The 15,501-nt window shown below is 41.7% G+C and overlaps 2 protein-coding genes across 8 annotated transcripts in view; one reads left to right on the top strand and one right to left on the bottom strand.

Annotated features, from left to right (window-relative positions):
* The window catches only part of PUS7 (pseudouridine synthase 7), a 76,731-nt gene that overhangs the window by 56,926 nt on the left and 4,304 nt on the right, over window positions 1–15,501 (bottom strand). For 2 of the 7 annotated variants that reach the window (XM_042915538.1, XM_042915552.1), the window contains exons 2-5: window positions 6,516–6,604; window positions 4,079–4,152; window positions 2,404–2,544; window positions 686–1,053 (exon numbers count right to left, since the gene is read on the bottom strand). The gene's annotated coding sequence lies outside the window, so the exon portion shown is untranslated. Of the gene's footprint in view, window positions 1–685; window positions 1,054–2,403; window positions 2,592–4,078; window positions 4,153–6,515; window positions 7,125–15,501 lie in introns of those variants that run through there. The other 5 variants (XM_042915546.1, XM_042915567.1, XM_042915559.1 and 2 more) reach the window with 5 other exon arrangements.
* Window positions 2,957–15,501, top strand: part of RINT1 (RAD50 interactor 1) — a 29,259-nt gene continuing 16,714 nt past the window's right edge. The window contains exons 1-4 of the mRNA XM_042915517.1: window positions 2,957–3,141; window positions 3,591–3,636; window positions 7,862–8,046; window positions 12,153–12,394. Of these exons, the coding sequence (XP_042771451.1) occupies window positions 3,100–3,141; window positions 3,591–3,636; window positions 7,862–8,046; window positions 12,153–12,394 (515 nt within the window). The 5' untranslated portion in view covers window positions 2,957–3,099. The remainder of the gene's footprint in view (window positions 3,142–3,590; window positions 3,637–7,861; window positions 8,047–12,152; window positions 12,395–15,501) is intronic.

Raw genomic sequence — 15,501 nt, 5'->3', positions numbered from 1 at the left:
TTAATCCACACCAGCACTATGGACTGCTAAGGGCCCAAAACATACAATGTATCTCTTGTTTCATCCTTATTATTGCCTACTATTCTGTCCATCTAAGATTGCCTCTTTACACTCCCCAGATAGTAGTCAATTGTTTTCTGTGCTCCCTCAGTCATTGCAAACATTTCCGTTGTTGAGCCTACTGCATTCAATCTTAATTTATTTTCATTTCTGTTTCCCTTACCAGAAGTGAATTCCCCAGAAGCAAAAATCTGGGTTTAGAGCAATCTTTTTTTCCCTTTAATGTTATTTTTAATTTTTATCAGAGTATGCATGTCTGTGATTTAGAGCCAAATAATTCTGTAGAAATCTTATAAATTGCAATGAAAAAGCAGAGACTGTACCCCCCCTTACCAATTTCCCCCTCCTTAAAGGCAGTCACTTTTGTCTTTTAACTGGTTATTTTGATATTTACTTTCAGTTCTCTATATAAAATGTTTGCATTGCTATTTCTCGATTTCTCACTTCTAGGCATTATCTGTTGATTTCACTTAGTGGGAAATGAGGATTTAGTTCTTCTTTCTTTCCCTATCCTTTTCCCCACCGCCACCACACTTTTCATCCTTTGATCTGCTCAATCTAGTTATATTGTCCTTTTTTAATAGGTTTTTGTTTACTTCATTATGATTAGGTAAACATTACTTACATCTTGGGCCAAGCAGTATATACTATGATCACTTTTCTTCTCCTGCTCAGCTTTTTGTTTTTCCTGCAGTTATTATCTTATTTTGGTTTACTATCCATCACCAAGCCAAGCCCAAACTTTTTAACGATTGTTTCAATCTCTGCTTCCCAAGACTTAGATAGATGAGGTGTTCTATCAGTTTCATCTGAAAATGGAGTCTCTTCTGGGCCTTCTGGACCTGTACCAATCCATGTCTAGTGAAGAATTGTTGTCAGGGCCTCTCAAATCATTTTTCTCCTGCATTATATCTTCTGTTTCCTATATCCTATATCTTCTTTTTTTCTTTGTTTAGTTCCTCATTTTAGTAGAGCACAACCTCCAGAAGCATCCTGAGGAAGGAAAAGTAAATGAAAGGGAAATTTTTTGAGATCTTTGAATGTTTGGACATACCTTTATCGTTTACCCACACTTGATTGGTATTTGACTCATCAGGTGTAGAATACTAGTTTGAAATAAATCTCCTTTTGAAATTTGATAGAATTTGCTCCTATGGGGTACCTGGGTGGCTCAGTTGGTTGGCTCAGTCGGTTAAGTGTCAGACTTTGGCTCAGGTCATGATCTCACGGTTTATTGAGTTCAAGCCCTGAATCAGGCTGGCTGCTGTCAGCACAGAGCCTGCTTTGGATCCTCTGCCCCCTCTCTCTCTGCTCCTCCCTCGCTCACGCTCTCTCTCAAAAATGAATAAACATTAAAAAAAAAAGGAATTTGCTCCTATGTCTTCTAGCTTTCTTTGTGACTGTTGAGAAATTTAAAGTTATGTTCACTCTTGACTCTTTAAGTGATCTGTTTTTCTCTCTAGAAGCTTAGGATTGTCTGTTCCCCCCCTCACCCCCCCCCCCACCCCCATGTCCTACAATTTCACAATGATGATTTGGGATGAGTCATCTTTTATCCATTGTGCTGGGCACTCAGTGGGCCCTTTTAATCTGGAAACTCGTGACTTTTAGTTTGGAGACATTGTCTTGAATTTTTTGGTGATGATCATTCCTTCCCTAAGGAGTGATTGGTTTTTCTTTTGGAACTCTTATTTTTCAGATTTTGGATCTCCTGCAGTGGTCCTCTAATTTCTTTTTTTTTTTCTTTCTTTCTTATTTTTCATTTCTTTGTCCTTTTGCTCCCTCCCCCTCAGATATTTCCCAACATTTATCTTCCAACTCTTTTATTGAACTTTCCATTTCTGCAATCATATTTGTCTCTGAATACTCTTTTTATTTATTTTAATGTTTATTTCTTTTGAGAGAGAGAGAGAACGAGAGCAAGTGAGCAGGTGAGGGGCAGAGAGAGAAGGGGATAATCCCAAGCAGACTCTGTGCTGAGCCCCACCCGGGGCTCAAACTCATGAATGGTGAGCTCATGACCTGTGCCGAGATCAAGTCCAACACTCAACCGGCTAAGCCACCCAGGCGCCCCTCTAAATACTCTTTTAAAAATAGTATCCTGTTATTTATTGTTTTATGGTTGCAGTGGTACCTCACATCTCAAGATATTGATTATATATATTCTATGTACAATGTATATAGACAATGTATACAGAATATATATTTTTTAAAATTTTCTTCTCACTAAATGGTTTCTGTTTCCTCTATGGGTTGTTCCCTCCCACCCTCCTTTGTTTTAGTCTTTTTGGTACCACCTCCCATGTTTGTTTTTGAAGTCGAATCCCTGCGTCCTCTACCTACTTCTTGCTTCCAGATCCCTCATGTTCCTCCTTCTTGTCAAAGGCCACGTTTTTTGGGCCTCTGCACAGGGTAAAGTGCATATTTGATGCTGAGTCCTCTTCTGCCATTCAGCTCCCAGTCGTTTACAACCAGATCTGCACCCTACAGGCAGGAAAGTGGAGGGTCATCTCTAGCTGGGTCTGATCAGCCTTAAAAGAAAGATCCCAAGATAATGACATTGGAATTTCCCCCAACTAAACAGGCCGACCAAATTACATTAAAGTTAGCCAACAAGCCCCCTCACACTCCGAGAACATCTGGGGTCTCATCTAAAGGATAAGATGAACACAAGGAATTTACACAAGTTCACAAGGAATTTATGGTGTAGAGAGGGTGGGGTACCTTCAAGCTCCATCCGCAAGGACCCCCGCGAGGTGGAGGTGTGGCAGAGGTTGAGAAGGCCCGCCCCCCTTTCTCCCGAGAGCCTGGGGGGCTGGCCCCCTGCCAGCAGAGGGCGCCACCGCGCATGGCTGGCGGCTGCACGGGCAGGGCCTCTCTGGGAGGAGAGGAAGAAATCAGAGAGACGGCGAGGGGAAGTAGAGGTGGCGCCCAGCCCCACGGTCTCCCAGGGAGAACCGGTGTCTGGTCGCTGGCCTCAGCGGAACTCTACAAGCCACGCTGGCTGCTCATGGAGCCGAGGACTCGCGCGGAGACGGGATGCTCCCGGCCGCCGAGATCGGCAAGGCGCCGGCAGCCCCGGTGAGGCGGCCCTGGTGGCCCGGGGAGGGGACGCTGGTAGCCCGGGGAGGTGGCACAGATCTCCCAAAGGAGATTGCGTCGGTGAGGTGGCCCTGGCGGCCTGGGGACGTGGTTTCCGTGGCCCGGGGAGACAGGCCTTCCAATCTGGCGAGGTGGCACGGACCTCCCAGAGAAGGTGGTCCCAGTGCGGTGGCTCTGGCGACCCTGATGAGATGACACAGATAGTTGTCTCTAGGGACGTAGAGACATGCCCTGAAGGCTGGGCAAGGTAACTCCAGCGGTTCTGGGGAGGTGGCAGTGGTGGTCCTCAGGGCCACCTGCGTCAGATGGCCCTGATCCCTCAGGAAGACCCCAGGGGAGGGAGTCTGGGACCTCGCGCCCTCTGGGAATCCTGAGGAGTTCCACCTATCACTCCAGTCTTAATGTGTTTGTTACACCTATTCTTCTAGTGCTGCCCTGAAAGTGGTAACGAAAGGAAGGACATCGAGGAGAAAAGTAAGCAGACTCGAAATACCTTACCATTCTTTACCCAGCCATCTCTCCTAAACTCAGCCCTCCAGGGTCTGCGGAGCAGAAGAGTCGTAGCCTGTTGTCTTTAAGATGAATCTCTCCTTTTTTTTTTTTTTTTTTTTTTGGTACAATATACTTGCATTGTATTAAGTGCTGGTTATCATCATGCACCTATCTTTCTTTCTAAAATTGTAAAATGTGGGATAATTTGAAGATAAGCACTCCCTGACCCGGACTTAGTGCAGGGACTGGTGTAGTTTCACTGGAGTCCGCCCCTCACAACAATTCAGAATAATTGGGGCCTGCCTGTTATTTTAATGAAGCAACAACTTATCAAGCATTAGGAATTTGGAGGGGCTAATGATCTAGGAGAGATGACCACCGCCTTAATTGGAGTCAAAATGGTACTTGTTTAGTGGTACTTTACCTTCAGTGAATTTGCCAGTAAAAGTTGATCTGGGAAGAAAAATACAAGGGATAACTTGTTTCCTGAATCTTGGTCTGGACAAGGAAGAGGGAAAAGATCAGCATCTCCACTTCCTATCGAGGACAGGAGCACATGTCAGGGATGTGGACATTTGTCATTTTACTGTAATGAGCTAAGCATGGCAGGCTTCTGGAAATCAGGGAATCTTCAGTGGCTTTTGAAGTGAAGTTTATTGGGGGAGGAAGGGGAAAGGCATGTAACAGCTTTTCCATCAGAGGGTTTTTGGTTCTTCTGACCATGGCAAATAGTCTAGGAATGAGTAGTGGTAGGAGGAAGGGTGCCCACATTACCATAATGCCTTCAGGAATTAGGCTTGCCCTTACCATGCCTGCGGATACATTCTGCCTCGGAAGGAAAGCTCTAAGTAGCCCATAGCACTTGACGGTCATAGCTCAGCTCCTTTTTTAAAAGATTGGAGAGTACCCTCTATCTTTTAGTTAAACCATTCCCTTTCCCACCTTTGCCCATTCAGATGCCTGAGAAGTTGATGCCTACTGAGATGTCATTTAGTAGAATGATAGACACAGACTATAGACTTTGTCCTTATCCCTCCTTTGGTGGCTTGGTCAACTTGTTTGCAATTAGGGGTGCTTATTACAAGAAACAGAAAAGGAGAGTCATAAAAACCTCCCAAATAACCAGTGTGTCATCTTAAAGAACGTCATTTGACCAAGAATGTACTTACTGCATTTAAATGGTGATGTCAAAAGAATAGAATTTAAAACTAGGTGCAAAAAAAAAAAAATAAAAAAATAAAAAAAATAAATTTTAATGTTTATGTATTTATTTTGAGAGAGAAAGAGAGAAAGTATCTCAAGCAGGCTCCACAAGCCAGCCGATGTGGGGCTCGATCCCACAAACCATGAAATCAGGACCTGAGGTGAAATCAAGAGTCCAAGGCTCAACCGACTGAGCCACGCAGGTGCCCCCCGCAAAAAAATTTTTTAAATAAAAAAAACAGTAAGTAAAAGTAAATGAAGATAGAATTTGCTCCCTAACCTACAGGAAAACATTCCCTCCACAAAGCCCTGCCTCTAGGTGTCTGCAGATGCAATGTTCAATGTACTTGTTTTATTCAAGATTAAACTAGAAAAAGAGGACACCGTGACTCTTGTCCATAACTGTAGATGGATTCTGCATTAATGAAGTTTGATGCAAACCAGCCTATTCTCATATTTGAAGGAGAAAAAAAGTAAGAAACTTCGGTTGAGGGTCAGGAAACATGGATTTTAATGCCATGTATAACCTTTAGGTGTCAGCTGGGCAAATGGTACAATTTATAGTTGGGATGTCAAGGCATAGATTTATGCTAGTTTTGCTCCTAGTTACTGGTGGGCTACTGCTTCTCATAGCACATGACGCACTTTGAATACTCATAAGTTGAATAGAATAAAGGAAAATTAGGGTTTGGGGGCTGGGGGAGGAACATAACCTAGTACTAAACACATTGGTATGTATTCTCTTAATCCTAAACGAGCAAAATCTGACAGTTACATTTTGCATTTAGGCATCTCTCTCTCTCTCTTTTCATATTTTCATTTGATCAGAAGTAACAGTTGTTTCGTAATGAGGCTGATCATAATCTCTTGTCTAACCTCTTGCCTTCTCTCATTGCTGCTTTCTTAAAACTTCATTTTTGGTGAAGAGCCAACTTCTACAAGGGCAGCTCCAGGAAGAACAGAGGCAAAGTTCAACCAGTATTGCTCCCCAGGAGGCTCCGTATTGTTTCCCCAGCTTTCTCTCTCACACACACACTTTTTTTTTGTTTTTCTTTTTTCTTTTTTTTTTTTAGAAATTGCTGTAGTCTTTGTAACTAAACATACACTAGTACAATCAAGCTTTTCATTTGTTTACAAACAAACACCGTGAATGGTTTGTTTAGGGAGGACCACATCCTTTAGTTAAACCTGAGGTAGAGAAATGCACTGCGTGTTCAGGTTTATTCTAAGGTTTGGTTTCCAGGAAGTCTGCTTTTTCTCTGGGGCCTTATTTTATAGCACTTACTTTCATCTGGAAATCAATTGCTGTTCCTCTTACACTTCTAAATTATCTTTTTTTTTTTTTTTTTTTTTTTTTGTAATCTGTAGGTGCTACTCAAACCTAGGGAGATTAAGCCCTGTCTGCGGAATAATTCACACTGTGGACTGAGTGGAGTCAAGCATGTTGGGCAGCAGGGAGCCTAGGGACCCCACAGTGGCACGCTCGCAGCTACCATTATACCGAGTTTCCTAACCTTCTGCTGGAAGGATTCCATGAGTTACCAAAAGGGAATAGCCTGCACATGGAAACAGATACTACAGAGGAAACAGTGTATCTCAGCACACCAGGGTGGTGTGGAAAGAGACGCGGCAGCCATTGCGAATCTTGTCACTCTTACCTTCTTTGTCAGGAAGCTGCTGTGGCCTTCCGCTTTCTCTGGCGCTTAGGGCACATCTGCCCTGGAACAGATATAGAGCTGGAGATACTCTGGAAGAGAGGAGCAGTGCTGTCGGTCCAGAAATTTAGGACAGTGGAAGATCACTTAATTGCCTTTGAAGTGAATCAAGCATTTACTAGAAGTTTGTTTCTTTAAATAAAAATTGAACATTTTTTATTTATGTATCTGAATCTTGCCTCTTTCCACAAAGAATTAGAGGCAGCTTAAATTGCTTAATTTTGCCTTAAACATTGTGGATACTGGAAGAAGGTATAGACGCTTGCAGAGTGAAAAACTGACGTGGAAACGATAGGCAATGCTAGGTTTCAGGCAGAGAGTAAGGAACGGGCTCTTAGGGAAATCTGCCCACATGCTAAATGGGATGGGAGCAAAGCTACCCAGGAGCTCCTGGTTTCACTGCACATTGTTTGCTCAGCCACCGTCCATGTTTCCTCTGCTCCCACTCTTCCCGAGAAATGGCTCAGGGCTCCAAATCACCTGTTTTTGTCACATTTAATAAGTACACTGTGGATTGGTGTGAGTCTAGTTTATTTGCCACAGAAGGATCCTCACGTCGGACTGTGCAATTTAGTGGTTGCATCAGTCATTTTGAATTTTCCTTAGTAATTTGTGTTTTCTCTCAAGCTCCCTTTTTTCCTTTTTCTGACATGGAAAGTTTTCTATAATGGCATTTGAAGCTTTTAAAACTTTTTTACTCGGGGCTCCTGGGTGGCTCAGTCAGTTAGGCGTCTGACTTTGATGTCAGCTGAGGTCATGATTCACGGTTTGTGAAATCCACATCGGGCTCTGCATTGATAGCATGAGCCTGCTTGGGATTCTCTCTCCCTCTCTCTCTCTACTCCTCCTCCATGCATGCTCTCTCTCGCTCTCTCTCTCAAATAAATAAACATTTTTTAAAACCCAACTTTTTTACTCTTATGTAAGGAAGAGTTTTTACTTGGTCACCTTTTCAATTTTTTTCATAGACTCAAAATCTTTCAATACTATTTTTTCTTTTTTTAAGGCATTTTTAAAAAGAATTCCTTTTTTAAAAAAATGTTTATTTTTGAGAGAAAGAGAGCATGCAAGCAGAGAGAGAGAGGGACAGAGGATCTGAAGCAGGCTTTATGCTGACAGCAGAGAACCTGATGTGGGTCTCAAACTCACACTCTGAGATCATGACCTGAGCTGAAGTCGGACACTTAACTGACTGAGCCACTCAGGTGCCCCCCTTTGTATATCTTTTGTATTTCCTTTAATCCTGTGGTGCTTGGTAATGTTAAATAATTGTTATTCTTTCATTTTAGATGACATAAATATTGCAGCTCTTTTTGGAAATGAACAAGTCAGTGAAGATACAGATAATGGTGATCTCACTTCCTACGTGTCTGCATTTATAGAAAAAGAAGTTGGAAATGACCTTAAATCTTTAAAGAAACTTGATAAACTCATAGAACAGATGACAGAAAATAAAATGCAGTTAGAAGAACAGGCAAGTATTAAAACTCATTGAAATAATACCAGAATTGTTCAATGACATAATATAGACATCACCATTATTATATATCACTGTTGTTCTAGGGAATTTTGAAGATACAGATTATGACAAATAGTCTAGTCATTTAAAACTGTTTAATAGGTTTTAAGGACCTACAATGTGCTAGGTACTTTACAAATTATGTAAAAGACAAAGTTCCTGCTGATCTGATTTAGGTCTTAAAAACATAATGACAGCTAACATGAAAAAAATGGTTTTTTAATGTTTATTTAAGAGAGAGAGAGAGAGAGAGAGAGGGAGAGAGAGAGGGAGAGAGAGGGAGGGAGTGGGGGAGGGGCAGAGAGATAGAGACAGAATTCAAAGCAGGCTCCAGGCTCTGAGCTGTCAGCACAGAGCCCGACTTGGGGCTTGAACTCACAAACCGTGAGATCATGACCTGAGCTGAAGTTGGCCACTTAACCAACTGAGCCACCCAGGCACCCCTGACAGCTAACATTTTAAGGAGTTTTTCATACAGTGACTTTTAAAGTCAAGGAAGTAATTCATGGTGTACAAAAATGTCATAACACCATCATTCCAAACTTTTTATATGTGCGCTCATGAGGAGAAAACCTGAAAATAAGTATGACATAATAATGGTTATTTCTGAGTGGTTGGTTAACAGGTGATTCATATTCTTTACATCTTTCTGTATTTTCAGGTGTTTTCTTTTTACAGTGAAATTATTACTTAAAATGGTGTTTAAAAAACCTAATGAATGTAATCTTAAAAAAATAAGTGGATCCAAGTACTTGCAACAGTGTGTCAAGGATAAAAGATTTATATCATGTAACTGCTACATTGGGTTAAGTGTGTGGGTATGTTCGTGTGTTAGCCCTGGGTTGATAGCCATCCTGTGTTCCCCCATCCCCACCCCCTCAGCCCTCACCTTTCCGGTTTTTCCACCATGTCTGCCCTATTCTCCTAAGCATGGCCCAGCCCCACCCCCTCTGTCCACGCCTGCGGCCAAGTTGTAGTGGGCTCTCTGAGGAAGTCACGGGCTGAGCGGATGGATGCCAGCCCTGATATGTGGTCTCCAGGGCTCCTTCCTTTGGAAGGTCGGCTCCTCTGCCACTCCCCTCATTTGTTCTTACAAATTCTCCCCAGGATACCTACCCCATCTGGCCATTCTGTCTTCCCAAATAGAAAAGATGAAGGCCGCTTAGCATGACTCTATTGAACAGTCTACCCCACATTCCACAAACTTCTTTGCAGCCATGTCTACTTCCTCATTCAGCCGAAGATCAGTCTACGGCTGTCCTCGTGCCTCAGATTCTACCTGCCACCGGAGTGATGTTGCTTTGTGGTTTTATAGTTTCCTCCTCTGCTCCTCAGCCAGTCCTGTCCCCTCAGCGTAGGGACACGCCCACGGCTCTTCCTGAAAACAGAACACTCCCCCCTCATCTCTTAGCCAGTGCTAGCCTCAAGAAGTCCCTTTCTTTGTGTCTGTCTCCACTTCCCAACCAGGCTTGTTTCTCCGATGACCCCAGAAGCTGCTGCCAAAGCCCCTAACTGAACCTTAAATTCAGCATGTCCCAAACTGTACTGCTCTGTGTCTTCACATGCTTCCCTTTCTTGGAAAATGGCGCCACTATCTGCCTGTCACCCGGGCCTGAAGCCTGGGAACCTTACTAAGATCGTCATCCTGCCTCCTCTATCCCATCTCCAGAACATCTGACCTTTGCCCCCTTCCTGTCTCTGCCGCCACCCAGTTCACCCAGTTTAGGGCTGCAGCCTCTCACACACTGGATGGCAGTTTGCCCGTCTTCTGCTTCCTTCCCATCCCGCAGTAACCATCTCTCATTTTTATCCATTACAGAAATGGTATCATGTGTGAATAAGCAAATATATATAAAATATAGTTACAGTCTTTTCTGTATTGTGTAAGCGCGTGTATACTTAAAATATTCATGGCTTAACTTTTTATAATTAATGTAATACATGACTTGCTTTCCTATCAATGTATATAGATCTCTCTTTTTGAATGGTTTTATGGTATTCAACTATGGTTGTACGTAATTTAACTAGGCCCTTACTAGTGGACATTTTTGCTGTTTCCACTTTTTAGTACTACAAATAATATGAGAATAAACATAATTGTTTATCACATTACCTTTTTTTTTTTAGATTTTTTATTTTAAGTAATCTCTATACCCAACACAGGGCTCAAACTTACAACCCCTACATCAGGAGTCTCGTGCTCCCCCAACTACGCCAGCCAGCCGTCCCTGACTTTCCAAATCATAAATCTAACTGAATGATTCCCTTATTAAAAACTCTTAATGGTGAGGCGCCTGGGTGGCTCAGTCGGTTGAGCGTCCGACTTCAGCTCAGGTCATGATCCTACGGTCTTGTGAGTGAGTTCGAGCCCTGTGTCAGGCTCTGTGCTGACAGCTCAGAGCTTGGAGCCTGCTTCAGATTCTGTGACTCCCTCTCTCTCTCTGCCTCTCCCTTGCTCATGCTCAGTCTCTCAAAAAATGAATAAACGTTAACAAAAATTTTTTTTAAACTCTTAATGGATTCCCATTGCCTGTTGGAAAAAGCCCATATCCTTCTAAGGCACAAGATGCTTCTCTGATCTCGCCTCTCCCTACCAATCTAGGCTTGTCTCTTCTTTTTTTTTTTTTTTTTTCTTTTAACATTATTTATTTATTTTTGAGAGACAGAGAGAGACAGAGGATGAGCAGGGGAGGGGCATAGAGACAAGGAGACACAGAATCCAAAGCAGTCTCCAGGCTCTGAGCTGACATCACAGATGTGGGGCTCGAACCCATGAACCTCAAGATATGACCTGAGCTGTAGTCCGACCCGACTGAGCCACCCAGGTGCCCCTAGGGTCGTCTCTTCTTTCTATGTGTTCTTGAACTGTATTCTGTGCCTTACTCAGCTTTGCTGGTCTCTCATTATGACTGAGCCGTTCCTTTTGTCTGGAATGTCCTTTCCTTCCAAAGCTCCCCAGAAAATTCCCACCGGCACTGTAGAGGTCTTTGCAGGAGCCATGTAAGCCCAGTTGCCTTGCATCTCAACACCTCATTATCCAAAGCATGGGAGCTTGTTGGAAACGCAGAATGTCAGTCCCTACTTCAGACTTAACAACTCGCACCAGCTGTCTAGGCAATTCCTGTGTACATTCAGGTTTGGGAGGCACTACCTTCGGACACCATTGTACCTAGCATCTATCTTTTATTGCATCAGTCCCATAATACAGTAGTTATTTGCTTCCATTTCTCTCCCATATGAACTGAGCTTAAGGGCAGACACCATGTCTTATTTATCCGTTCCTAGCACAGTGCCTCGCACAAAGTGTCTAATCAGTCTAGATTCAATTGCAATTCCTCTAGAATAGTCTTTATGTTGTATTGATACCTAATACTTGTATATGTTTTTCCATGTGCTAGAAGAAGAATTAGTAAATACCACATCTAAAGGCGTTACCTGTATATTATCTTCCCAAGTCAATGGTTCTTGCCGTAGACGTGAATCAGAATCACCAGGGTCACTTTTGCAACAAACATGTACTCAGACTTTTAGAATAGAACTTCATTTTTTTTTGAAGGAAAGTGTTTGGTAGATAAAGCATAAGAAAATTCTCTGTCTGGACCCTCTGAAAGTGCTGAGCTTCATGAAAGATGCAGAGGTGCTTACAGGGGCATCTGCTGCTGCCCACACATCCCCACGTACGGCATTTTGTGTTTAGGTTTGGTTGGTGCAGGAGGCAGAAATCGCACCTTTCTTTTGAAGCTTATAATTGACAATTTTCAATTCTTTTAGAACAAACATGTATTTTGAAGATGATAATCTAATTAAAACATTACAAGGGGGCTCCTGGGTGGCTCAGTCAGTTAAGCGTCTGACTTCTGCTCAGGTCATGATCTTGTGGGTCTTGAGTTTGAGCCCTGCATCGGGCTCTGTGCTCAGAACCCACTTTCCGATCCTCTGTCTCCCTTTCTCTCTATCCCTCCCCCAGTGGTGCTTTTTCTCTCTCAAAAATAAACATTAAAAAAAAAAAAGTGTGAAAATTTTATCTGATTGCTGCTGTTTTTTGTTTTTGTTACAATCAGGTACTTACAATTTCATCAGAAATCCCTAAAAGAATTCAGAGTGCCTTAAAAAATGCAGAAGAATCAAAGCAATTTCTTAATCAGTTTCTGGAGCAAGAAACTCATCTCTTCAGTTCCATTAACAGCCATTTGCTGACCGCACAGCCCTGGATGGAAGATCTGGGGGCCATGATTAACCAAATTGAAGAGATTGAGCGCCATCTTGCTTACCTTAAATGGATTTCACAAATTGAAGAACTAAGGTAAAAAGGGCTTCTTTGTTCTCATAATTATTATTTTCCTTTGAGGCTCTGTCTTAGCAGTGCATGCATGCCATTAAATAATTGAGTTAATTAAAGATTATAATAATGTAATTTTCCTGGTTGTTATGAAAATAGTATTATAATGATTCTTTTCCTTTTTTGTGAATGAACATAAACTTTTCAGGGAGCTTAATTTGCATTTGAAAGAAAGTGATCTAAGTAAAAATTTTAAGTCCTGTAGTTGTATTGTGAACACAAAATAAAAACTATTATTTGTAATACCAAATTAATAAACAACTCTTCAATGTGGTAATATTACTTTTTAGACACGATCACTTAATAAAATGGATTGCTTTCTCTAAAATTTGAATTTCTTTCAATGGGAATCCTCTAATAAGAGATGTACAGTATTCTTAAGTAACAGTTTTGCTACCTGTGGGTAGAGGGAAAAAAAGTACACACTTCTTTCTGAATTTAATTCTGAATTGAATCACTAGTGTTAACTGAGAGTGTCTGGTATTGTCTTTCAAACAAGCTAAATTAACATTTCTGTCTAGATTGGCAAAATTATTTGGTTTTTGATATAGTCCCCCAGCCCCTCCATACTGCATGGTTCCATCGTGCTTTGTTTTAGCTACTCTTGCTCAAAGCTGTCAGCAACCATTAATATTGTCTGGAAGACTTGAAGAAGAAAAGTCATCCAAGAGTCTTAGTGTCCCATTGTGTATCGGAGTTAATATATTTTATGTTACGTCTTCCAAAGAGTAATGCAGTATCACTTTGTCCTGTGTATTTCCCGAGATTTTAAAGAATTTTACCTCTCAGCATGGTGTGAAGTCTTTGTTTTGCATATATAAGTTTAACATTTACAGAAAAAATGATACACCTAAGATTGTAGTGTTACCAGTGATTCCAGAAATCAATTTAAACTTTTTAGATCATCTCCTTGTTGGGATAAATTATTTGGGGTGAACAGATTTTAAATCTTGCTACTTTTTACTTCATTTTTCTTTGCTCCTCTGGAGGAAAACACCAATAAGGAGCAATGTTAATAACCTTATTATTAAGTAGAGTAAGTTGTTTAAAAGCCTCACTCTTGTAGTAGCCAAAGCAATAGGTTAATTAACATAGGACTATGGTTATGGATAGCCTTTTTCTGGTGTTGGGATTGTTTAAGACAAGTTTGCCCTGGGCATCATATTAGAAATAGGAATCAAGTTCATAATCAAATAGAGCATAGCTACTTCTCCTTAACAACATGTTCTTTGCTCTCGAGGTGATAAATCTCTATTTCTGTCTTCCTTTGGGTTTTTAAGGTTTTCCTCATCTAATTTCTCTCTAACATTAACCTGCTTTTTATTCTGTAGCACTTTCTCTTTTTTAAAAAATTAGTTTTTTCCTTAGAACTAGCATCTTTTATTAGCTCTGCTTCTTGAATACCACAGTATCGCAGTGTCATTATGCACAAACCCTGTTTCCCTAGCTTTTTCTGTGCTCTGAATGCCATTCATGATGCTGTGTTGTGTGGAAAGCTACTTCACTGTGTCCTGGAAAGGAGTCCTCCCTTACTCTGTGCTTTTGTGTACATTTTACATTGTTTTGTAACATTTGTACATTTCTTAAACACAGCAGTCTTCCTTTTAACATAATGCAACATTTACTTTGGATTTATGTTTCTTTGAAGTGGGAAATCAGCAAGAAGGTTTTAATTTGCCATGATGCACAGGGAAGAACCTTGCAGGGGAGCAGGCTCCGTGCATGCTGACCATCAGAACAAGCCCATAAATGGGTATCCTGGTGGCTCAGTCACTGGAGCGTCCGACTCTTGATTTCAGCTCAGGTCATGAGCTCACAGTTCGTGGGTTCCAATCCTGTGTCGGGCTCTGAGCTGACAGCGTGGAGCCTGCTTAGGATTCTCTCTCTCCCTCACTCTCTGCCCTTCCACCTCCCTCACACACATGCACTCTCTCAAGATAAATAAATAAACTTTAAAAACAACAAGAAAAGAACAAGTCCATAAAAAAAAAAAAACAAAAAAAAAAACTACTGGTGCTTTAAATGCAGAAATGATGGGTTTCTTGACACCCAATGGGACAAAAGAGTGCTTTCAATTCTGGTAGTAGCTATAAAAGACAAAACTGGTTGGAAATCTTAATAAAAATGATTAGAGAAAGAGAAGAAAGAAAAATGAGAGAATGGGAGTGAGGGATGGCCACAAGAGCTGACAGGAATAAATAGAATAATACAAAAACACGAGCTAAGTATTCTTGCTGAGGCCTGAAGCAGTGACCGTGAAAAACACAAGCAGCTCTCAGAGGAGAGGAAAAAATGCTAGCGCATAGTGGAGCTCGGCAGGAAATACACATTCCTGTTCCTAAGGAGGATGCCGTGTGTGCCCCAGGAACATACACCAAACGGGGGACTGGAGTCCCAGCACTTTGGCGGCCGGCAGAGGATGCCTGGAGGTACACTCCTGCCTCAGGTTTCTTACAGGGGGCGGCTCCTGAACCAAGGTCAGTTATTGACAAGGTCACATTTTGTTCCTTATTCTTAGCTGTTTAAGCTATGAGATGTTGTTTTTATCCAAAGAAACATCTCATTTTCATTTTTCCTCATTTTAATTTTTTAAATTATTTTTTTCAACATTTATTTATTTTTTGAGAGACAGAGAGAGAGCATGAGCAGGGGAGGTGCAGAGAGAGGGAGACACAGAATCAGAAGCAGAGTCCAGGCTCTGAGCTGTCAGCACAGAGCCCGATGCAGGGCTCAAACTCATGAACCGTGAGATCGTGACCTGGGCCAAAGCCAGTCACCTAACGGACTGAGCCCCCCAGGCTCCCCTTTAATTTTTTACTCAAGTATAGTTGACACACAACATCTCATTTTTAAATAAAATGTTTTGCTCTATGAAGTCAAATAAGCCAAAATGGTGGCTCACGGGATAAATTTGTCCTGAAGACATCTTTTATTTGGCTTGTTTCAAAGGATTTGATTAATTGATTTTGCATGAAAGTCTTGATTTCTGGCTTTCCTAGAAAAAAATGTTAAGCTTTGGCCACATTGGTAAAAAGAAAGCCACTTCTGGCTGCCTCCTTCTTCCTTGCATG

The sequence above is a fragment of the Panthera leo genome, chromosome A2 (genome assembly GCF_018350215.1).
Source record: "Panthera leo isolate Ple1 chromosome A2, P.leo_Ple1_pat1.1, whole genome shotgun sequence".
Classification (NCBI taxonomy): domain Eukaryota; kingdom Metazoa; phylum Chordata; class Mammalia; order Carnivora; family Felidae; genus Panthera; species Panthera leo.
Note: the sequence above shows the minus strand (reverse complement) of the source record. Positions and strands in the feature narration are given on the sequence as shown.